The sequence below is a fragment of the Nerophis lumbriciformis genome, linkage group LG03 (genome assembly GCF_033978685.3).
Source record: "Nerophis lumbriciformis linkage group LG03, RoL_Nlum_v2.1, whole genome shotgun sequence".
NCBI lineage: Eukaryota > Metazoa > Chordata > Actinopteri > Syngnathiformes > Syngnathidae > Nerophis > Nerophis lumbriciformis.
In genome coordinates this window covers 26,745,386-26,770,233 of record NC_084550.2, presented here as the reverse complement: position 1 = coordinate 26,770,233, position 24,848 = coordinate 26,745,386, and the positions used below count along the sequence as shown (strand labels likewise).

At 39.5% G+C, this 24,848-nt stretch overlaps 1 protein-coding gene across 7 annotated transcripts in view; it reads left to right on the top strand.

Annotated features, from left to right (window-relative positions):
- The window catches only part of rnf220a (ring finger protein 220a), a 482,952-nt gene extending 458,527 nt beyond the window's left edge, over window positions 1-24,425 (top strand). For 4 of the 7 annotated variants that reach the window (XM_061936166.2, XM_061936152.2, XM_061936143.2 and 1 more), the window contains 4 exons: window positions 2,598-2,712; window positions 12,591-12,702; window positions 20,627-20,701; window positions 22,858-24,425. In XM_061936166.2, the coding sequence (XP_061792150.2) occupies window positions 2,598-2,712; window positions 12,591-12,702; window positions 20,627-20,701; window positions 22,858-22,929 (374 nt within the window). In that variant the 3' untranslated portion in view covers window positions 22,930-24,425. Of the gene's footprint in view, window positions 1-2,597; window positions 2,713-12,590; window positions 12,703-20,050; window positions 20,246-20,626; window positions 20,702-22,857 lie in introns of all 7 variants that reach the window. The other 3 variants (XM_061936135.2, XM_061936128.2, XM_061936120.2) reach the window with 1 other exon arrangement.
- The last annotated feature ends 423 nt before the right edge of the window (window positions 24,426-24,848 follow it).

Below are 24,848 nucleotides of genomic sequence, written 5' to 3'. Positions count from 1 at the left end.
TTTTTTGGTTAATTTTGCAGGTATGTATTTCAACGCCGAATATTATGTCACCTCTTAGCATGCTAGCTGTTTTTAGCTAACACTGTAGGTATAGACCACAGTCATATTTGTATACTTGTTAACGTTAGCAGGCTAGCATTTAAAATCAAATTTTTCGGGTACACCTCAGAGTAATATGTTTTGGTACTTGACGCATTTTAGGATGTTAGATTTATTTCAGCTAATTTAGAAGGTACACACCTCAGTGTCACATGTTTTTGTATTTCACTCTTGGCAAGGCAAGTTTTATAGAGCACAGATTGTACACAAGACATTTCAAAGTGCTTTAGAATAGAATAGAAAGTACTTTATTGATCACTGGGGGAAATTCAGCACCACAGTTCGCTCACAATAGACAATAAACACTTAGGTATTTTTTACATGTGAATAATATAAATACAATCTATTATACAGCATTATTCACATGTGAATAATATAAACACTGTCTATTAGGGACGGCGTGGCGATGTTGGTAGAGTGGCCGTGCCAGCAATCGGAGGGTTGCTGGTTGCTGGTTACTGGGGTTCAATCCCCACCTTCTACCATCCTAGTCTAGTCCGTTGTGTCCTTGGGCAAGACACTTCACCCCTTGCTCCTGATGGCTGCTGGTTAGCGCCTTGCATGGCAGCTCCCGCCATCAGTGTGTGAATGTGTGTGTGAATGGGTGAATGTGGAAATACTGTCAAAGCGCTTTGAGTACCTTGAAGGTAGAAAAGCGCTATACAAGTATAACCCATTTATCATTTATTATCATTTATCATTATACAGCATTATTCACATGTGAATAATATAAATGCAGTCCATTATACAGCATTATTCACATGTGAATAATATTAATACAGTCTATTATACATCATTATTCACATGTGAATAACATAAATACAGTCAATTATACAGCATTATTCACATGTGATTAACATAAATACAGTCAATTATACAGAATTATTCAAATGTGAATAATATTAATACAGTCTATTATACATCATTATTCACATGTGAATAACATAAATACAGTCTATTACACAGCATTATTCACATGTGAATAATATAAATACAGTCTATTATACAGCATTATTCACATGTGAATAACATAAATACAGTCAATTATACAGAATTATTCAAATGTGAATAATATTAATACAGTCTATTGTACAGCATTATTCGCATGTGAATAATATAAATTCAGTCTATTATACAGCATTATTCACATGTGAATAATATTAATACAATCTATTATACATCATTATTCACATGTGAATAACATAAATACAGTCTATTACACAGCATTATTCACATGTGAATAATATAAATACAGTCTTATACAGCATTATTCACATGTGAATAACATAAATACAGTCAATTATACAGAATTATTCAAATGTGAATAATATTAATACAGTCTATTATACATCATTATTCACATGTGAATAACATAAATACAGTCTATTATACAGCATTATTCACATGTGAATAATATTAATACAGTCTATTATACATAATTATTCACATGTGAATAACATAAATACAGTCAATTATACAGCATTATTCACATGTGAATAACATAAATACAGTCAATTATACAGAATTATTCAAATGTGAATAATATTAATACAGTCTATTGTACAGCATTATTCACATGTGAATAACATAAATACAGTCAATTATACAGAATTATTCAAATGTGAATAATATTAATACAGTCTATTATACATCATTATTCACATGTGAATAACATAAATACAGTGTATTACACAGCATTATTCACATGTGAATAATATAAATACAGTCTTATACAGCATTATTCACATGTGAATAACATAAATACAGTCAATTATACAGAATTATTCAAATGTGAATAATATTAATACAGTCTATTATACATCATTATTCACATGTGAATAACATAAATACAGTCTATTATACAGCATTATTCACATGTGAATAATATTAATACAGTCTATTATACATAATTATTCACATGTGAATAACATAAATACAGTCTATTATACAGCATTATTCACATGTGAATAATATAAATACATTATACATTTACAGTACATGTACAGTCAAAAGGAACATATGCATTACAGAAAATTGCAAGAAGGCAACATAAATATATAAACTCTCCGTAAAATAGTCATAATTCAAATTAAAAATCTGGAAAAATAGAATTGTAAAAACAATCATAAGTTAACTGCTAACTGTAAGCATGCTATTGCAGCTTTTTTAGCTAATTTTGCTAATATTTTTTGTCACTTTACACTAAACGTTAGCATTTTAGTTTGGCTTTGTCTCAGCATTCACACACAATTTGCACCGAAATTACATGTTCTTTGAAAGAAATCTATCTGTTGTACTGGTTTTGAAGGTGGAAACTACCAAAAGACCCCCGCATCTTTTGATTGTCAGTCTATGGCCTTCAGTGGGAAAAACGTTTGGGCACCCCTGAGATAGAGATTTACAGTTTTTTGTTGACATTGGTAGACACAACAGCCTTTTGATATTGTCCCATGAGGAAGTGTGGTTGAAAAGGTCACCAGCATGTCGTGTGCCCACAGAGATGCCTTCGACGAGCAATGGCGAGAGCAGCAAGACGGACCCCAGCACTCCCTCGTCCTCCACGTCTTCCTCCTCCTGCGTCCCTCGCACCTGTAAAAACAGCGAGATCGAAAAGTACGTTCCTCTACAGTTTTTTTTACAAAGTAAGGCAAAACTTGCATACTGTGAATGTTACTTAGACGAGACGTATCAATTGTTTTAGTAATCAAGAAATCCATTGATTAGTTTGTTTAATGTTACAACTATCAGAAATGCAGCCAATTTTACATACTGATGATGTGTCATGAGACATGCAAAACTAAATTAGATACACAGAGGACAGACATAAAGGAAATTAAATGAGCTCAAATATACCTACAAACAAGGCATAATGATGCAATATGTACATACAGCTAGCCTAAATAGCATGTTTGCATGGATTAGCTTGCAGTCATGCACTGACCAAATATACCTGATTAACACTCCAACAAGTCAATAATACCAACAAAGCTCACCTCTGTGCATTCACGCACAGAATAAAATGTTTGGTGGACAAAATGAGACAAAACATGTCTTTCCGTGGCAGCATCTGAGAAAGTTGTACATGTAAACAAACTACGATAAGTTCATGGATTGCTGAACTTAGTAGGACAAAACGGCGCTCGCCAAATACTCATCCCTGAAGTATGTTTAATATAAGTAGTGGGATTTCTAACAATTTAGGAAGGTTTGTGTCATGTTTGTCCTCCTGCAGAAAATATATTAAAACAAAAAATAATTTTTTTTCTTCATCTTTTTCAATTTTCACACATCTCTGAAAGAGGTCCAGGGAGCCACTAGGGCCCCATACTAGACCGTCTTTTACCTTCTTTTGCCTTCTATATTATTGTTTTTAACCTTTTATTTACCTTATTTTACCTTCTGTTTAACTTCAATCAATCCATTTTCTACCGCTTGTCCCTTTCGGGGTCGCTGGGGGTGCTGGAGCCTATCTCAGCTGCATTCGGGCGGAAGGTGTGGTACACCATGGACAAGTCGCCACCTCATCACAGGGCCAACACAGATAGACCAACAACATTCACACTCACATTCACACACTTATTTTACATTTTATTTAGTTTTTATAAATGTATTTTACCTTCTAAATTCCTTCTTTGAACTTTTCTTTACCATTTTTACCTTCTATTTATATTTTATTTACCTTCCATTTATTTTTTGTTTCACTTTTTTTAGTACCTTTAATTCACTTCTACTGCGATGAGGTGGCGACTTGTCCAGGGTGTACCCCGCCTTCCGCCCGATTGTAGCTGAGATAGGCTCCAGCACACCCCGCAACCCCGAAGGGAATAAGCGGTTGAAAATGAATGGATGGATGGATTCACTTCTATTACCTTATTTTACCTTCTATTTAGCTTTTACCTTATTTTCTTAACTTTTACCTTCTATTCAATTTGTTTTATCTTCTTTTATGTAGTCAGAATTTTATGCATTTTTATTACTTACACTCAAAGGATTAATCGAAGCAACAGACTATAAATGGCTTCTGTCTAATCAAATTAATCAATTTATTCGAATAATTGTTGCAGTCCTACAAGACGTGACTGTATCTTACCACTCGTTGTGGGGGAAATTGCTATAGCAATATATTGCTGTACTTTTTCTAATGATATAATATTTTTAAATCTTTTAAGTCATGTTTTGGGCTGAATATAAGTCAAAAATGTCGCTGTACTGCTACCTCCCTGTTGAAGGGTAGTGATGAGCAAGGCTGTAACATTGACTTTTAAAAAGTAGAGGGCCTTTTTTTGACAATTAAGTGGCCAAAAACTTGATTCACTTGTTGTACTGAATTATTACTGCCATCTAGTGTACACATGTATATATACAATAGGGCTGGGCGATATGGCCTTTTATTGATATCTGGATATTTTTAGTCCATGTCACGATACACCATATATATGTGGATATTTTGCCTTAGCCTTGAATGAACACTTGATGCATATAATCACAGCAGTATGATGATTCTATGTGTCTACATTAAAACATTCTTCTTCATACTGCATTAATATATGCTACTTTTGAAACTTTCATGCAGAGAGGGAAATCACAACTAAAAGTGTATTTATGAAACAGTTATTAAGCAGTGTCACAAACATTCATGTCATTTCCAAAACATAAAGTGCAAGATTGTCAGAGACATTTTAAAACAAGCTATTAGTGCACTTTTGTGCATGATGGCACTAAGATGACATATCAAAACAACACTAAATTAAAGTGCACTTTTTGTACAGAACGCCACTACAATATTTTAAAACAAATAAAGTGCACTTTTGTGCATGATGTCACACAAGATATTTCAGTAACTGTCAAATAAAAATGAGCTGCATAATAAGAAATCAAATAGTGTATGTCCTTCACTATGTGGTAGGTTCCTGCGGACGTTATCTCCTTCTGTTGTTGACTATTTGTTTCATCCGGTGTTGATCTGGAAATTGTTGCTTCGGCATTTTGTTGGTTTGGCACCGAACGGAGATGTTGACATGCGGAGTTTCAAGCACTCTTCATTCTCTAGCGGGTGACTTTTCAAGTCATGCTACAAATTAGCAGTGCTGCTACTTTTTGTAGCAAAGCTTTTGCCGCATACTTGACATATCACGGTTGTCTGTTCAACATATTCCTGCTTGAAGCCAAAGGATCAAAAATATAAGGTTCTGAACCATCATTTGTGCCAAAACAGTAGTTATTGACTCCTACAAAATCTGCATGATTTGCATTGTCGTTGATGGGGAAGGGATCTGCGGTTCCTACCTCTACGTCACGCTATCGCATGGCTGGCTTTCTCATCATCTCTCAAAATGGCTCGGGAATCTCAGTGAGATTGATACTATTTTGATCATATCTATTTACTCGCAAAGTCTTTTGCTGTCATACATCAGATATATATGATAATAGCTTCAATATAGAGGCAACCTGTTTTTCCACTTTACTGGTACTAGTATAAGTGGGGCCCTGTTGGATCCCCAATAATTTTTGTGATATATATATATATATATATATATATATATATATATACTACCGTTCAAAAGTTTGAGGTCACATTGAAATGTCCGTATTTTTGAAGGAAAAGCACTGTACTTTTCAATGAAGATAACTTTAAACTAGTCTTAACTTTAAAGAAATACACTCTATACATTGCTAATGTGGTAAATGACTATTCTAGCTGCAAATGTCTGGTTTTTGGTGCAATATCTACGTATGTGTATAGAGGCCCATTTCCAGCAACTATCACTCCAGTGTTCTAATGGTACAATGTGTTTGCTCATTGGCTCAGAAGGCTAATTGATGATTAGAAAACCCTTGTGCAATCATGTTCACACATCTGGAAACAGTTTAGCTCGTTACAGAAGCTACAAAACTGACCTTCCTTTGAGCAGATTGAGTTTCTGGAGCATCACATTTGTGGGGTCAATTAAGCGCTCAAAATGGCCAGAAAAAGAGAACTTTCATCTGAATCTCGACAGTCTATTCTTGTTCTTAGAAATGAAGGCTATTCCATGCGAGAAATTGCTAAGAAATTGAAGATTTCCTACAACGGTGTGTTCTACTCCCTTCAGAGGACAGCACAAACAGGCTCTAACCAGAGTAGAAAAAGAAGTGGGAGGCAGCGTTGCACAACTGAGCAAGAAGATAAGTACATTAGAGTCTCTAGTTTGAGAAACAGACGCCTCACAGGTCCCCAACTGGCATCTTCATTAAATAGTACCCGCAAAACACCATTGTCAACATCTACAGTGAAGAGGCGGCTGCGGGATTCTAGGCTTCATGGCAGAGTGGCAAAGAAAAAGCCATATCTGAGACTGGCCAATAAAAGAAAAAGATTAAGATGGGCAAAAGAACACAGACATTGGACAGAGGAAGACTGGAAAAAGTGTTGTGGACGAATGAATCCAAGTTTGAGGTGTTTGGATCACAAAGAATAATGTTTGTGAGACGCAGAACAACTGAAAAGATGCTGGAAGAATGCCTGAAGCCATCTGTTAAGCATGGTGGAGGTAATGTGATGGTCTGGGGTTGCTTTGGTGCTGGTAAGGTGGGAGATTTGTACAGGGTAAAAGGGATTCTGAATAAGGAAGGCTATCACTCCATTTTGCAACGCCATGCAAGCGCTTGATTGGAGCCAATTTCATCCTACAACAGGACAATGACCCAAAACACACCTCCAAATTGTGCAAGAACTATTTAGAGAAGAAGCAGGCAGCTGGTATTCTATCGGTAATGGAGTGGACAGCGCAGTCACCAGATCTGAACCCCATTGAGCTGTTGTGGGAGCAGCTTGACCGTATGGTACGCAAGAAGTCTCCATCCAACCAATCCAACTTGTGGGAGCTGCTTCTAGAAGCGTGGGGTGTAATTTCTCCAGATTACCTCAACAAATTAACAGCTAGAATGCCAAAGGACTACAATGCTGTAATTGCTGCAAATGGGGGATTCTTTGACAAAAGCAAAGTTTGATGTAAAAAAAATCTTATTTCAAATACAAATCATTATTTCTAACCTTGACCTAGTCTTGACTCTATTTTCTATTCATTTCACAACGTATGGTGGTGAATAAGTGTGACTTTTCATGGAAAACACAAAATTGTTTGGGTGACCCCAAACTTTTGAACGGTAGTATGTACCGGTATATGTATATATAATATATATTTTATTTAAAAAATGTTTTAAACATTTTAGGGAATAATAATATCGAATTAATGTTATAAATTATTGACATATTTAAGGCTCCAATCACATCAAATATTCCACTTTGTTTTTTTTAACCATTGCCTATTTTATGTTTTTGCCGTAAAAACAAGGTTTTGACAAAAAGGGCATAATACATAATAAAATAAAAACTTCACATTGACAGAAGTTTTATCTGGAGATTTAAGTGTTGATTAAAAAGAAAATAATAATCATATATGGCTTATTTTTTAACACTTTAATGACTAGGACCAAAGGGAAGTTGAATGCAAATAATAATAAATAATTTATTTTTAACATTTTATGACTTACGGGTACCCGGGACCAAACTTGAGGGGAGCCCTAAAGGTAAAAAAAAAAACAACCTCTACACTGTATTCCATCCATTTTCTTCCGCTTATCCGAGGTCGGGTTGCGGGGGCAGCAGCCTAAGTATCCACTTCGTCCAGCTCCTCCCGGGGGATCCTGAGACGTTCCCAGGCCAGCCGGGAGACATAGTCTACCCAATGTGTCCTGGGTCTTCCCCGTGGCCTCCTACCAGCCGGACGTGCCCGAAACACCTCCCTAGGGAGGCGTTCGGGTGATGAAAAATATCAAAATGGCCCCGAGCATGCTTTCCTCAGTGGAAAAAGTTTGGACACCCCTGGTGTGACCGAACACAGCGGTCGGCATTGGTTCCTTGACGTCACGCACAAGTTGATGGAGGCATCTTTAACAGCCGTTCGATGTCATAGAACCAGTAGGAAAGAAATCCGGAGAAAATGTCTCTTCCTGGTGGAAAAAATGCAGCAATGCATGAAGTTGCAGCGGCACTATTAGTGGCTGATTGAAGCAGAACTTGCTTAAATCCAAGTATCAATTTCAAGAAATTCAAGTAGATGCTGAATGATTGCATTGGAACAAGCAGTCACCTCTCTCCCCTCTGCTTTCCTTAAATGCATGTCCTCCATCCCTAAATGAAAATGAGATTTGTCTCCTTTGGTTACATTGATATATTGTACGCTTTACACAGGCCAGCTCTCTCTGATCTCAGATGGGTAATGATCTGGTCGCCTCCCGCGGGCGTCCTCCTCCTCCTCCTGCTCTTTCCCCCGCCAGATAAATGAGCTCTCACACCCGCACACACACATTTACAAGCGCAGAGCACCTTAAACACTTTCCTCTCAAGATGAATGGCCCCTCCAATGTCGCCCATGTGATTGCTGCCAGATTTGGTGCGCCAGCTACAATAATGCAGAGAGATGTTCCTATTGTTTGATACAATACTGATACTATTTTAGCACACATGTGTTGTGTGTTTCCAATACATGCATATCTCATCACTTAAAGAATAGCAAAGAGACAGTTATTTATTTACAACTCTGAAGTGTATTGAGGTAGTGGCGTGAATAACAAGTTACCGGTAAGTTAAAGTACCAATGATAGTCACACACACACACAAACTAGGTGTGGCGAAATTGTTCTCTGCATTTGACCCATCACCCTTGATCACCCCCTGGGAGGTGAGGGGAGCAGTGATGGCCCCGCTCGGGAATCATTTTTGGTGATTTAACCCCCAATTCCAACCCTTGATGCTGAGTGCCAAGCAGGGAGGTAACGGGTCCCATTTTTATAGTCTTTGGTATGACTCGGCCGGGGTTTGAACTCACAACCTACCCATCTCAGGGCAGACACTCCAACCCAGGGGTAGGGAACCTATGGCTCTAGAGCCAGATGTGGCTCTTTTGATGACTGCATCTGGCTCTCAGATAAATCTTAGCTGACATTACTTAACACGATAAGTAGTGAATAATTCCGCTGGTAATCACAGTGTTAAAAATGACGTTCAAATTATAAAACATTCTCATGCATTTTAATCCATCCAACCGTTTTCTATCGCACCTGTTCAAGAAGTCGAATTAATGGTAAGAAGTATTTTATTTATTATTGGTTAGCTTTAGAATAACAATGTTATTAAAAAGAATAAGGGACTTATTGTACTCTAAAAATGTTGGTCTTACTTAAAAATGCACGACATTTAGTTGTTTTCAGTGTTAAAAAATATTATATGGCTCTCACGGAAATACATTTTGAAATATTTGGCTTTCATGGCTCTCTCAGCCAAAAAGGTTCCTGACCCCTGCTCTATATGCATATGCCCTTCCAGCCACAAAACAGACCTGGCATTTTTTTTTTAAGTCCCACAGGGTTGTTTACGAGATCCCAACTGGAAAAATGGACGTAGTCTGACCACCGTGTTTGCCAACAAGGGTTTCCCTACCAAAGTTTTGCTTTGAGATCAAATACCATTATTGTTAGGAAAATTTTATGTAAATTATCAAAAAACTTTCCGTTCTCTGAGTTCCCAGTGAACAGACGGAAGCTGTCTTTGTTGCACCAAGCCAAAGGCTTGGAAAATTCCGCTGCGTACGACAGGAGGGGTTATCTATTGTGCTCCAAGACTTGCCCAAGCTCGATCCAGGACCAGTCCAAGCCCGAGGCACCTTTTTCTTTTGTGTTAATGTGACCGAAAACAATGGCTGTTTACATAGACCTTAAGAAACAGCTGTTGTTATGTAAACAGGGAAAGTCCACATAAAAAGAGGTGGCGTACAATCTGGAGACTGTACAAGAGTACAGCCCAGACGTTTCTCCTCAAATTGAGCCAAATTTAATTCTGTCTCTGTTTAATTCCTTGCTTCTTGTCTCGTTAAATAGATGTCATCAGTGTTTGAACCTGACAATTATTGGTTAAAACATGACCATGTTTTTGTCTGGGGGTGAACTAAGGCTGCAGCTAATGATTATTTTTCTATCGATTAATCTATAGATTATTTTTTCGATTAATCGGTTAATCTATAGATTATTTTTTCGATTAATCTATAGATTATTTTTCCTTTTACCGATTATTTTTTTATTTAAAACGAAGATGAAAAAATAAATGTAGGCCAGTTTTTTCAAAAGGCATGGCTTTTATTTACAAAAAAAAAGGATGGCCACTCAGTCAACATTGACAACAACATGACAAAATATTCTGTAACAATGTAAACATTTAAAACTTTTAACATTTAACAAAATTAAAAGTAGCTTATTTGCTTTTTAATGTGCAAATATAAAAGTAAACACCCAGTGCAAATCTTAATATTCTGCAATAGTATAAGCATTTCAAAAGTAAAAGTATTGCTTATTTTGCTTTAAAATTTGCAAAAATAAAGATAAAGATCCAATACAAAAAAGTGCAAAACGGAAATATTCTGTAACAGTGTAAACATTTCAACAAAAGTAAAAGTATTGCTTATTTGCTAAAATGTGCAAAAATAATGATAAACATCCAATACAAAAAAGTGCAAAACGAAATATTCTGTAACAACAGTGTAAACATTTCAACAAAAGTAAAAGTATTGCTTATTTTGCTTAATAACACAACAATGATAGTATGATTAAAGTGAAAGTTAATTGTTCGTTTGTACATAGTATATGTAACTGTTAATGTTGTAAAAGGTATTTGCACAACTAGTTAACGTTAGCGTTAAAGAGGAGCGCGTCTTTGTAAACACTAAACAGGCACGCCAAACGCGCCTCTCAGAGCAAAACAGTGTTTTAGTTTATGAATTTACAACGCAGATACAAATGACACATTCATGTTTTTGTGTAATGATGACAACGTATACTCACGCGGACGATTGACTAGTTGATGGTGATGGCAAGAACGCTGTCGGGTGTTTTCTTTTCAAATGTTCGTTTATAGCCGTTGTGCATACAACAACATTATTAGCAGAGGTGGGTAGAGTAGCCAGAAATTGTACTCAAGTAAGAGTACTGTTACTTTAGAGATTTATTACTCAAGTAAAAGTAAGGAGTAGTCACCCAAATATTTACTTGAGTAAAAGTAAAAAGTATGTTGTGAAAAAACTACTCAAGTACTGAGTAACTGATGAGTAACATACACACACATATCATATATGTATATATATATATATATATATATATATATATATATATATATATACATACACACACACACACACACACATATATATATATATATATATATATATATATATATACACACATATATATATACATATATATATATATACACACACACATATATATATATATATACACATACATTGATATATACAGTATATAATTTATATTTATTTATTTTGACATTTTTGTTTACATGTTAAAGGTGTTTTAATGAATATACATGCATGTTTAACACATATAGATTCCTTTCTTTCATGAAGACAAGAATATAAGTTGGTGTATTACCTGATTCTGATGACTTGCATTGATGGTAAACAGACAGTATTGCTTATAACGTCCACGTTTTCAAATGGAGGAGAAAAAAAGTTCCTCATTTCTGTCTAATACCACATGAAAGTGGTTGGTTTTTGGCATCTTATTTGTCCATCTTCCATATTCGTTTTTATACACTTTACAAGAAATAAATAGGCGGCAAACTCCGTAGCTTGCTAGCTTGTTTGCGCTGGCTTTCGCAGACTCTTATTTTGAAAGCGCGGCGCGATGGAGCGGCACCTTTATTGTGAAGACAGGAACTGTGCAGTCAGTCTTTAGGCTTTTGACGGGATGTACGATTGAAATGAAAAATAGTCTTTTTTCCTTCACACTTTTGATTGATTGATTGATTGAAACTTTTATTAGTAGATTGCACAGTACAGTACATATTCCGTACAATTGACCACTAAATGGCAACACCCCAATACGTTTTTCAACTCAGGTCATGTGACCGCCTGGCTCTGTTTGATTGGTCCAACGTCACCAGTGACTGCATCTGATTGGTGGAACGGAGTGAAACGTCACCAGTAAGGCAGGCACTTTGAAGGTCTATCTGACAGACCAAAACAAACAAAGTGTGCATTAACAGATCGATAAAAATTAGTAGCGAGTAGCGAGCTGAATGTAGATAAAAGTAGCGTTTCTTCTTAGGCCGTTTATTGAAATACTCCCACACTTTTGACGACTTTTGGCGTGCTTTTCTCCCCCTTGCTCGCACCGCTCGCATCGTCTGCTTTGCGCTCCGCCATGACGGTAGTGTGACGTAAATATGCGACGCGTCGAAGCACAAAAACGGCGTCGACGTATTTACGTAACCGATGACGTCGACTACGTCGACGCGTCGTTTCAGCCCTAGGGTGAACACACAAACCCGGCAAGGGATCGAGTAATTATTTTACCCCACCATATATGAAAGTGGTGTAGTGTTGCTGAGGCTGGTTGATGTCAGACTTGTAACGTATAATCTCTCTTTTGCCCGTCCTCAGAGTAACAGAAGAGGATTCCACAGCGACCACCATGGAGGCTCTGAAGGCTCGAATCCGAGAGCTGGAGAAGCAGATACTGAGAGGCGACCGATACAAATGTCTCATCTGCATGGTGAGTATATAGAATGTTGCAGGCGAGTCTCACCGCCTTTTGTCTGAGGGCGCGTCACGCAGCACTACCAATATTTCTAAATAATACCAAGACCAAGGAATTTGTCTGGTCTGATAGTCCTATTTCTGTTCAAAGGCTATGTTCACACTGCAGGGTATGATGCCTAATTTTGTTAAATTCCCATCTGTTCGTGTAGTTGGGCACATTACCATAAAAAAGTGATTACTATTGTGAATATAATGGAACGCTGAAGTAACCCGCATGCACACATGATGTCACACGCTGCGAGATGCCCTGTTGTGTATATATAAATGGTTGATTTACATAGGCTAGTAAGGTAAAGGTTTGTACTGACAACTTGTCAGGTACAAAGTATTGCTAATGTGACATCTAGTGGACACATTTAGAACAGCAGTTTCTTTCATTCAAATATTTCCGCTCATTTTTATACCACGCTGCATATGTAAAAAAAAAAAAAAAAAACACATGATGTTAGTGCACCAGTCGAGGAAAATTAGCAAAAAACATGAATAACATCCTGTAATTTGATTTTGACATCATTTTTTTATCTTGATAGATTTCAAATTAACACCAATGAGTTGACTGATGAACATTATCCATACTTGCCAACCCTCCCGGATTTTCCGGGAGACTCCCGAAATTCAGCGCCTCTCCCGAAAACCTCCCGGGACAAATTTTCTCCCGAAATTCAGGCGGACTCAGGTCCTCCCACAATATAACAGCATACCTGCCCAATCAAGTTATAACTGTAGAATGATGGAGGGCGAGTTCTTGGTTTCTTATGTGGGTTTATTGTTAGGCAGTTTCATTAAAGTCCTCCCAGCGCGGTAACAACACACAACAACAGCAGTCACGTTTTTGTATACCGTAAAGCAGTTCGTCTGCCGTAAACAGCAATGTTGTGACACTCTTAAACAGGACAATACTGCCATCTAGTGCATTTGATGAAAGCACTTTTGTGCGTGCCACACAGCAATGCATCATCAGAGAGGTGTTCAGCATGGTTCGAAAAATAGTGACAGAGAATAGAACAAGGATGGACAATACAACCCTTAACTCAACAATGAGTAGATGAGTGTTATGTGTGTATATGTGTAAATAAATGAACACTGAAATTCAAGTATTTATTTTATATATATATATATATATATATATATATATATATATATATATTTAATAAAATAAATATATATATATACGTATGTATACATATATATATATATATATATATTTGTAGAATTCACTGAACGTCAAGTATTTCTTATATATATATATATATATATATATATATATATGAAATACTTGACTTGGTGAATTTTAGCTGTAAATATACTCCTCCCCGTTTAGCCACGCCCCCCCCCCCCCCCCCCCCCGACCATGCCCCCCACCTCCCGAAATCGGAGGTCTCAAGGTTGGCAAGTATGACATTATCACATCATTTATTCAGAAAAGTATAAATAACGACAAATAAAGATACAATACTCTTAACCGCAACATGTAAGTGTAAAAAAATAACAACAACATTATGATTTGTACATTTTCAGAATGTGTTTGTTCTATTTTTAAACAAAGAAAACAATCTGAAGTTGTCTTTATTTTTGTTATGATCCGCTGCCCGGATCATAGTCTAAGTTTTTCGAGTCACTTGTGTTTTCTGTTAGTTTTGGACTCCTTTAGTTCCTGTTTGTGCACCTCTGAGTTGGTTACCATAGCTACTATTTATTTTCACCTGCCGCTTGTGTTTGGGACGCGCACCTGTTTGTAATCACAGACATTATTTAAGCCTGCTTTTGCCAGTCAGTCGGTCTGGCTTCTTTGTTTGCGTCACGCTACTGTCACGTAAGTTTTTGCTTGTCTCCTAGCCCCTGCTAGTGATCTCTAGTCTGTGCTAAATTGTAGCCTTAGCTTCCAGTACGATCGGCACTTTGTTCCGTCGCTTTTGTTTTCTGTTTTGTACCTGTTAAGTGTTATTTTACTATTAAATCATGTTTCTACCTGCTAGTCCTGTCTGGACTCGTCCGTTTGCATCCTGTGAGAACAAACCCCGCATCACCATGCGACCCGGTCTTAACAATTTTGAAGTTATCGTGCAGTGAGGGGAGTAAATTTTTCTCCCGATCTAAAATAAGTTTGACACCCCTGAGATAAGGGAAGTTAACTAATAGAATAAACATCTTTTGTACGCTTTATGATTTTTGCAGGGTTTTTTTGTGTCAAAAGTTGCCTCTGATTATGACAAATGTGACGGTTTTGAATGCTGAAATTCATTTTCCGACAGGACTTAGGCTTTTTGAGTTTCAAAAGTCGGCAGGTATGTAGTTGTACTGTTCGCATTTACATAAAAAAATCTGACATAGGTCACATATGGGTAAAAAAAATTGACCTGCAGTGTGAACATAGCCAAATACATCACTGGCAAAACATAACCCAACCAAGGGGAAACTAATAAACAAATAAGATTATATATCAGCAACTTCTTAGTAAGACCCTGTACCACTCTGTCTCTCCTTTTTGTGCATTGTGCTCTTTGTGCATGAAGTAACTGTCTGTCTCATTTTGTGGCGTTTGAAGGAACTTTCTCATTTTTTGGGAGTGCAGGCGGTGTTGTGTTTGTCATGGCTGTCGGAGCTCTTGCATGGCTTTGCAAGGCACCTGAATGTGTCCAAGAGATCTGTGGTCCCTGTTAATCCTACATAACCATCTGATTTATTTTCTTCAAGGCCATTGAGAAAGAAGAATACACACCATTCTAAGAGTTCATAGTTGATATTTATTGATAAAACCCAGAGCCTGTCATCGAATGGCACTATGCAGATGATACTACAGAGTTGCAAACAGTGCAATAATGAATGAGTACCCCATACTTATGGAACTGGATGCTTGCTACGTTAAAAAGGTTGGTGGAATCGCTCTGTCAGGTAAAGGATGCCTCATGTTTGCAGCGAGGATTGATTAGCCACTCAGATCAATAACAAAGGCTACATGCTCATCTTTGACATATTGTCAATACCGATATTCATTGGATTCTCCACATCCCACTCCTGCCAGCCCCCCCTTTATAGTTTCTGTACCCCAATTTGTGTCAACGACCCGTTTTGTCCGCCATTCAAGTGTGGGGACAGTGCGGCGTCTCAGTGGGTAATTACAGACGCCTGCACTTCTTAAAGGTCGCCGGGTGACACGGAGGACACGGCACAGCAATCGATCACTCGCCGCTCCCGAGACCCACAGCTTTTCTCTCCCCATCTGTCACTGTCCCTCGTCGGCCACACGCATTTGGCCGCGGGTTTACGCAAATATGTGCGCATCCTTTATCGGCGGACGTCTTCAAACAAATCAGTCACGGCCGGTATCAGGGCCTTCCTCGCGCTAGGTGTCAATGTCACCACTTTGTAAGTCTGCAGGTTGTACAAACAGCATTCCTGCCTCAGCTTGTACAACGGATACTTCAAGGGGAACTGCACTTTTTCTTTTGAAAGTGGCCTATCATTCACAATCCTTCTTTGAGACAAGCACACGTCTGTTATGGTTTGCGGAGGGAGATGACGGCAACAGACACCAGAGAGCAGTAATGTTCAATGGTTTATTATATATATAGTTAATATATATATATTGATAAACAAAACTAATAAACTATAGAATGGTGTGTGTGTGACAAAATCCAAAAGGGAATGGGCGTCAGACTATGTGTAGTATTTAACTGGAGCGTTTTACCGTAAATGTTGGAGGTGCGTGTTGGGAAGAGCGGTGCTGTCCAACAAGGGCAAGGCAGGCAGAGTTGTCCAGAGACGGAAGCGGGGTCGAGAGGCAGGAGAGAGTCGTCGTAGTCCGGGGGAAAGCGAGGAGTCGAGCACCAGGAAGACAGGGAAGATCCAGGAGCACACGGCACACAGTGTGACTCGGGGATGCACACAGGGAACTGCGGGTTGAGGGAGGACACGACAATCAAACACAGGGAATGCACAGAGATCAGGACAGAGAGAGAGAGCATAAGCTTGTGTCGGCTTACGGTACAGAAGACTATATTCCGGCCCCGCATGGCAGGTTGTGCAGGCTTATGAAGGCAGCTCCTTCATTACAGGCAGGTGCGGTGATTGCCGTTAAATGATTGCGGCTGACGGCTGCTGCAGGGCGGAGACACGCCCGGCGCGTCCCTGGATGTGCGCGGCCATGGGCGTGTCCCGAGGTGCGACAAGCAGAGTGCAAGGATGACAACGTCTTTCTTTTTGGAAAATAAAAGTCAGCTAACAATGGGGCTAATAGAATTTGCTCTATTTCTTAACCTCTTAAGGCCCAAGCTGTTTGTTTACATGCTTTTTTTATTTCTCTTTGCTATTTGGCCTTATTGGACCCTAATTAGAATAAAAACTAAAAATCCTCTTTTGATATGATGTACTGAGTCCATAAGTACACAAACGTGTACTTCATGTTTAGTGACATGCTAATTCTTATTTTTACACCTTTTTTTCCCCCCCCAAATTCCATTGTATGTTATACTCTTCTGACACCACTAGATGGCAGTATAAGTGTCAACATAAGTGGCCATACGACCCCAATTCAGTAGTGTTCACAATTTTGGAAATAAGAGCTAAAAGGTGCTGTCCACGCATGTGGCCACTAAGCCTTTAGAGGGTTTTTTAAGGAAACCCTCCAATGTTTTATATGCACGTATACAGTTGTGGTCAAAAGTTTACATACACTTGTAAAGAACATAATGTCATGGCTGTCTTGAGTTTCCAATCATTTCTACAACTCATATATTAGAGTGATTGGAGCACATACTTGTTGGTCACAAAAAACAGTCATGAAGTTTGCTTCTTTTATGAATTTATTATGGGTCTACTGAAAATGTGGGTCAAAAGTATACATACAGCAATGTTAATATTTGCTTACATGTCCCTTGGCAAGTTTACCTGCAATAAGGCGCTTTTGGTAGCCATCCACAAGCTTCTGCTTGAATTTTTGACCACAAAATTGCTGCAGTTCAGCTAAATGTGTTGCTTTTCTGACATGGACTTGTTTCTTCAGCATTGTCCACACGTTTGAGTCAGGACTTTGGGAAGGCCATTCTAAAACCTTCATTTTAGCCTGATTTAGCCATTCCTTTACCACTTTTGACGTATGTTTGGGGTCATTGTCCTGTTGGAACATCCAACTGCGCCCAAGACCCAACCTCCGGGCTGATGATTTTAGCTTGTCCTGAAGAATTTGGAGGTAATCGTCTTTTTTTACTCTCTGTAAAGCAGCAGTTCCATTGGCAGCAAAACAGGCCCAGAGCATAATACTACCACCACCATGCTTGACGGTAGGGATGGTGTTCCTGGCATTAAAGGCCTCACCTTTTCTCCTTCAAACATATTGCTGAGTATTGTGGCCAAACAGCTCACTTTTTGTTTCATCTGACATCACACGGACAAAGATAAGACCTTCTGGAGGAAAGTCCTGTGAATGTTTTTTGTGACCAACAAGTATGTGCTCCAATCACTCTATCACAAAAAAATAAGAGTTGTAGAAATGATTGGAAACTCAAGACAGCCATGACATGATGTTCTTCACAAGTGTATGTACACTTTTGATCGCAACTGTAAATGGCGTATTGTTGGCGATTTTTGGATGTGTTTTTTTTTTAGTGGACTTAATGGGCGCGATAGATTACTCCCATTATTAGCCTCATTGTCAGCCACCTCGCACTTGCCATATATTACACTTTAGAATGCATAAAAAAAAGGAAAGACGTGTTCTTGTCCTCTTTAAGTGTGAAGGATAGGTTTCAATATGTGATTACTCTTAATAAAGACTGATAAAGCCACTTTATGGCCTCATGCTGAAACTTTTTTGTCACTTGAAGTGTTTCAAAAGAAAGGTCTTTTCCTTACACTCTATACCAGGGGTCGGCAACCTTTACCAGTCAAAGAGCCATTTTGACCAGTTTCACAAAACAATGGGAGCCGCAAAAACTTTTTGAAATTTTAAATGAAATAACACTGCATACAAAGTTTTTTTTTTTTGCTTTGTGCTATGTATAACCAGGGGTCTCAGACATGCTGCCCACACCTTTATGTGGAATTTGAAAGCTGGTGCGGCACGCGGGTCTTTATTTAATGGCGCTTGCCAGCGTCATGCGTGCCGTGATGGTACAGCATACAGCGCCCACTACAGTCTGCGTGCCTGATCAGCCACACGTTGTATGGGGCTTCCGCTTTGCTCACGTAGGTAACAGCAAGGCATACTTGGTCAACAACCACACAGCTCACACTGACGGTGGCGGTATAAAAAAAAAAAAACTTTAACACTCTTACTAATAATGCACCATACTGTGAACCCACACCAAACAAGAATGACAAACGCATTTCGGGAGAACATCTGCACCGTAACACAACATAAACACAACAGGACAAATACCCAGAATCCCATGCAGCCCTAACTCTTCCGGGATACGTTATACACCCCCGCTATCAAACCCCGTCCACCTCAACCGACGCACAGGGGTGTATAATGTAGCCCGGAAGAGTCAGGGCTGCATGGGATTCTGAGTGTTTGTTCTGTTGTGTTTATGTTGTGTTAAGGTGCGGATGTTCTCCCGAAATGTTGTCATTCTTGTTTGGTTTTGGTTCAAAGTGTGGCGCATTATTAATAAGAGTATTAAAGTTGTTTTATATGACCACCGTCAGTGTAACCTGTGTGGCTGTTGACCAAGTATGCCTTGCTGTCACGTACGTGTGCAAGCAAAAGATGTATATTGTTTAACAAGTGTTGGGCTGGCACTCTGTTAGTGCAGACTGTAGAGGGCGCCAAATGTTGTACCATCATGGCACGCCCTTATTATAGCCGTAAGGGTGAAAATCGGTGAATATTAATCCCAGGAGTTTTCTGCGAGAGGCACTGAAATCCGGAAGTCTCACGGGAAAATTGGGGGGTTCAGCAAGTAAGCTGCTGAGCCGCATCAGAGTGATCAAAGAGCCGCATGCGGCTTTGGAGCCGCGGGTTGCCGACCCCTGCTCTATACCTTAAAAATTAATGATATAAAACCACACACCTTACAGTGTGACGCATTTCTCCACTTTGCAGGAATCTTGAGTCCTGGTTACTTTGTTGCCCCTCGTCTTTGCTGTCCTTCTACTTTTAACATTTAGTCGGAACAGTCGGGTCTGACAGGCTCTTGGCTCTGGGCTTTCAGTGGTGCACATGCTCTCATCTGTGTGTGTGTGTGTGTGTGTGTATGTGTGTGTGATCAGAACAAGCCGCACCTCTGTGATTAGCTGCCACCTTTCGCCCCAACCCCTTCTCCTCCCCCCGACAACCTCTCCTTCCCCCCTCCCTTCCGCAGAAGAAGCCTGCTGTCCAGTCAGGTGTGGAAATCAAGAAACTAGGGGCGTGGCCAGGTCCTCGGCCCTTGGCCAACGAGGTCGGAGAGAGGCTGCCTAAGTCCCTCCCCCTCGGCCTGTACTACCTGTACAGGGGCCTTGTGATTGGCGGCTACAGCAGCGGCTTAAAGAGGCTCCTCCCACAGCCTCTACGGAGGGTAAGGCACTCCGCCCCCCCACACCTCTGAAAGCATCCTCCCTCATCTTTCCGTCCCGTTTGAGAGGGAAAGCAAGCATGAGTGGGGTTGGACTCATTAATGGCTGTCTCCATCATCTCCTCCCTGAGCCTGCTCCCCTCGTTGCCTGTCCGATATTGTCTTATGCAGGTCGCCTCTGCAATACCCCCCCACCTCCCATGCTGCCTTGCTTAGTGGTTCTGTGGCTGCTGCTGGTGTTGTCGTGTCGTTGTCCGTGGTTTGATGCGCCTTGTTGGGCTGGGGTGGTCTTTGTTTTTGTTTGTTTCCTTGTATTATTTGATTTGATTACTCCATGTTTGTGTCCCGTGAATATCAAGTCAACCCTTCTCTCTGTGTCTGCAGGACTCCTACACGATGCCACTCACGTCCATACAGTGTTGGCATGTCCACTGTGAAGAATGCTGGCTCCGGACGCTGGTATGCAACACACTGGCACAATAGCACCATGTCCCTCCAGACATATCCTCTTTTTCGGCCAATAAGGCGCACCAAATTAAAGTGGTGATATTATGATTTTTTTTTCAACATTTAAAACACTTCCTTGTGGTCCACATAACATGTAAAGGTGCTTCTTGAGTCAAAACGTTGCATAGATATCATCAGGCCTCGAATTTTAACTTGTTAAGGTCAAGGCAAGTGTTTCCTTAAAGGAGGGCTCATATTTTAGGGCACCAAGGCAAGTATATATATATATATATATATATATATATATATATATACACACATATATATATATATACACATATATACATATACACATATATTTTTGGACGGCACTCCTGGTACATCTGTGGTTGTTTTTAAAGGGCTATATAAATAAAGTTGGTATGGTAGATGTTTTTTCATGAAAACCCTAAATAATCTCCCTCCTGCTGAGTAAAAAACAAGAAAATATTTTTTGGGTGTAATTGCGCCCTTCAACCACCAGATGGCGCCAGAAAACCATGAGCATTTATGAGGTGAACTGCCATTAAACGGCTGCAATGCTATGAAAATGATATAAACCATCCATTTTCTACCACATGGCAGATAAATACATCAATTCAACCAAATTCTGTCTGCTGCTTGGCAGGTAATGCGAATTAATTTAACTGTTTCTTATTCCAAATGAATTGGGGTTTTTTTTTAAGTTGCAAGTGATAAACTCTTATTTAGAGAATCGAAAATAAAAGTAAAACTGTGTCAATATACATGAATTAAAGATGCACCGGTAATCGAATTGTAACTCCTGAATTGTAATCGAATCGTGAGGTGCCCAAACATTCCCACCTCTCGTAGGTAGACACTGTAAAATATATATTTTGTCTACTGCAGTGATGTCCAATCTTTAGTCTGGCTCATGAGACATCACAAGTTTTAAGAAATCTGGCCCTCGGGGTGCCGCTAACTTAATTTTAAATCAAATCAAACCGTATTTATGTAGCATTTTTCATGTACAGGCAAGTAGCAAAGCACAAGGTGCTGTACAAAAAAACTAAACAATAATAGGCAAGGCAACTTTATTTATATAGCACGTTTACAACAATTTTTAAATTGGACCAAAGTGCTTTACAGGTTAAAAAGCATAGAGCAAAAAACAAACAAAGAACATAAACAACGAATGAGCTAAACAAGATAGTGCAAAAGCAATACGGTAAAAGGGTTCAAATAAAAAGTAAAACTGCAAGATAATAATAATGAAATAACAAAAGTGCGACAAATTGAAAGAAAAAAAAATAGAAGAGAAGAAAACACACGCACATGCAAACACACACATACAGCACTATTGACAATAATAATAATATATACATAAGGCAACAAAAAAACAGGCATTTACACCTGTACCCTTGTACAGTGTTCCACCACGCTCTGACGAAAAACTGTACGCCTCCTCTTTTATTGGGACTTTCCCTGATTACAAGGCAACAGCTGTTTCTAAGGGAGTGGGGTCGTAAACAGCCATCGCCTTTGTTACAAAGCAGTTCAAAGAAAAGGTGCCTGGAAGGGAGGTCAGGCCCTGCCTCCTCTCCGCTTTGTAGATCTCGGGTCAAGACAAAATCTTCCTGTGGATTACAATAGAAGAAAGAAACCAACGCCTTCATGTCGCTTCCCATCCTACACAGTGGAGTTTTACTAGCATTTTGCTTGGTAGGATCAAAGACAGCTTTTGTCCTCTCGCCGGGAACTCATTGAAACACAAAGTTTTGTGATAAATTACATACAATTATTCTGACATTTACCATTTACACAATGTGACAACTTCACTGCTTTTGGGTTTAGTAGTACTATTTATAATGAATAATAACATTAATCACCTCTATGATCAACAATACAATTGTTTCTAATGTAACAATACATATATGTAATGATTACTTGAAATACAATAGAAAGCAGGTAAATAGAGGGGAAGAAAGAGAAACAAACTGTATTAACCTTGTAGATTGTTATTTTAATTTTTTTCAAAATATTTCATTTGTAATCATTTATTGCTGACTTAATCCCTTTTGGTTCTTAAGAGTGGACTTGTTTAGTTGATATTAAGTTGGCACATGGGAAGGAAGTGTACATGTTTAAATTTCGGGTGTTGTTGACAGGGGAACAAGAAGCTGTGCCCACAGTGCAACACCATCACCTCGCCGGGGGATCTGCGACGTGTCTACTTGTAAAGAGCACACCCCCACCAATCCAGCCACCGCCGTGGACCTCCCGTTTCAACCCCGCCCCTACTTCCGGTCGTCATTTGGCTTCCCCCTCCACCAAGTCGTGAGCTTCAGACCGCCCCTAAAGAGACTACAGCTCGGGTGGGGGGGAGGGGCGTCTCAAAGTGGAACCAAACGTGGACGGACTCCTTCAAACACTGGATGTCAAATACTGATGGACCTTTTAGCATCACTGGAGCTGGACCTTCTGGAACTTGCCGACCGCCCGACCTCCCCACCCTGCACTCCGGTTCTGCTTCCACATCATGACTGGACTTTGGCTGTCTGCCCCTATGTTACGCACAGATCATTCTAGAAGACACTGCAAAATGAGCTTCCACCTCAACTAAGAAGACTCCCAGTCATAGAGCGAACCATGTTATTAAATAAAAAAACAACTCCCCCTGTTAAGATGCAGTCCAAGCACATGTAAGTAAAGTCAGTGTATGTTTACAAAGTTCCCACGTCAATGCGTACACGCCGTTTTGTACAATATCAACGTCATGTTCTAGTCCTCAGTTTGCAGAGAAAATGGCTACAATGAATAAGGCCTGCTTTATTTTCAGAACCAGCATCATTGGCTGACGTTTCACTGTACAGAAAAAAAACAATCCTAGTAAAAAAAACTGAAGGCTGGATGGTCAAGATTTAGGTGTCATTTTCTGCAGAGTACTTTGTCGAATTGTAGATCTAAAAGAGGGGGAAAAAAGCAAGTGACGATCTTTTATTTGTTCTAATGCGTAGAATAACTTCTTGATGCACAAAACGACACCAAGTGGAGCGGCATTTTACTCCAGCTACTTTCACTTTCGCTCCCACACGACTCCTGAGTTTCCACCGCAGCGATACTCGACCAACTCTTCTTACCCCCCTCCGTTATCCTCCGACTGCTTTGCTGCAGAGGTCAAAAGAAAGACCCTAGCTCAGCAAGGGAAGTCCGGGTCGAACCGGCGACCCCTTTTGCGGCTTAACTCCGCCCCCCCTTCCCCTTCTCCGGCCGCGGGGTGGCGGTGTGCTTTGTGTTTGTAAAACTATGTATTCTGTGACGTCTGTATTGTTGTCAAAAAAAAAAATGCTGAGATCAAGAAAATAAAACCTTCTCAAATATCACAAAACCCGAGTCATCAAATATAAGATGTGTACTGTTGGAAAAAAAGGGGGAATACGACGTTGCTTCCGACAACAAATGCATGAGCTCACCTCCACTTAACTGTTTTTTTTTTTTTGTCTTGTTTAAGTCCTTTTATCTCCTGTAGCAACACGTCTCAGTCCACTAGAAAGGTCCGCCACAGAGTGAACGGGACGTAATCTGGGTTTACACATGCATTGGAACTCGCCCCAAAGATGACAAATTGCACAAGATAAATTATGTCACAGTTATTTTGTGTCTTGTATATTCTTGGAAATGGTACGTGTCTGACCCGTTTGTAAACTACATTTGACATGAATTAAAATGGATTGTAAATCCCAATTTAACACTTTTGTCTCTTGTTTCTGTTTCCACGCACTGACTGGCCCGTTAATTCCACTTCTCCCAGAAAATTGTCGGAATTACAAACGCTTTGGTATTCCCATGTTTGTTTCTTTCATTTGAAGAAAGGGTAAATGCCGGGACCCCGATCCGAACCGGGGTTGCTGCGGCCACAACCCAGAGTACGAACCATGACACGATCACGGCTGTAGCTCCCCATCCTGATGAATACAGTTTACATTAGGCATGCTACCAAAACGGGGCTTTACATAATGCTTTTATTGGATTTTCAAATCTAGTGGCCTTCTATTTGTTGCAGCTTGGACGTCCACTAACCTCATCCTGGACTTCCACTGCCTCCAGCCGGCATGTTTGCAAGCCTCCGCCTGGCTTTTCAACTGCCGTAGCCTGGATG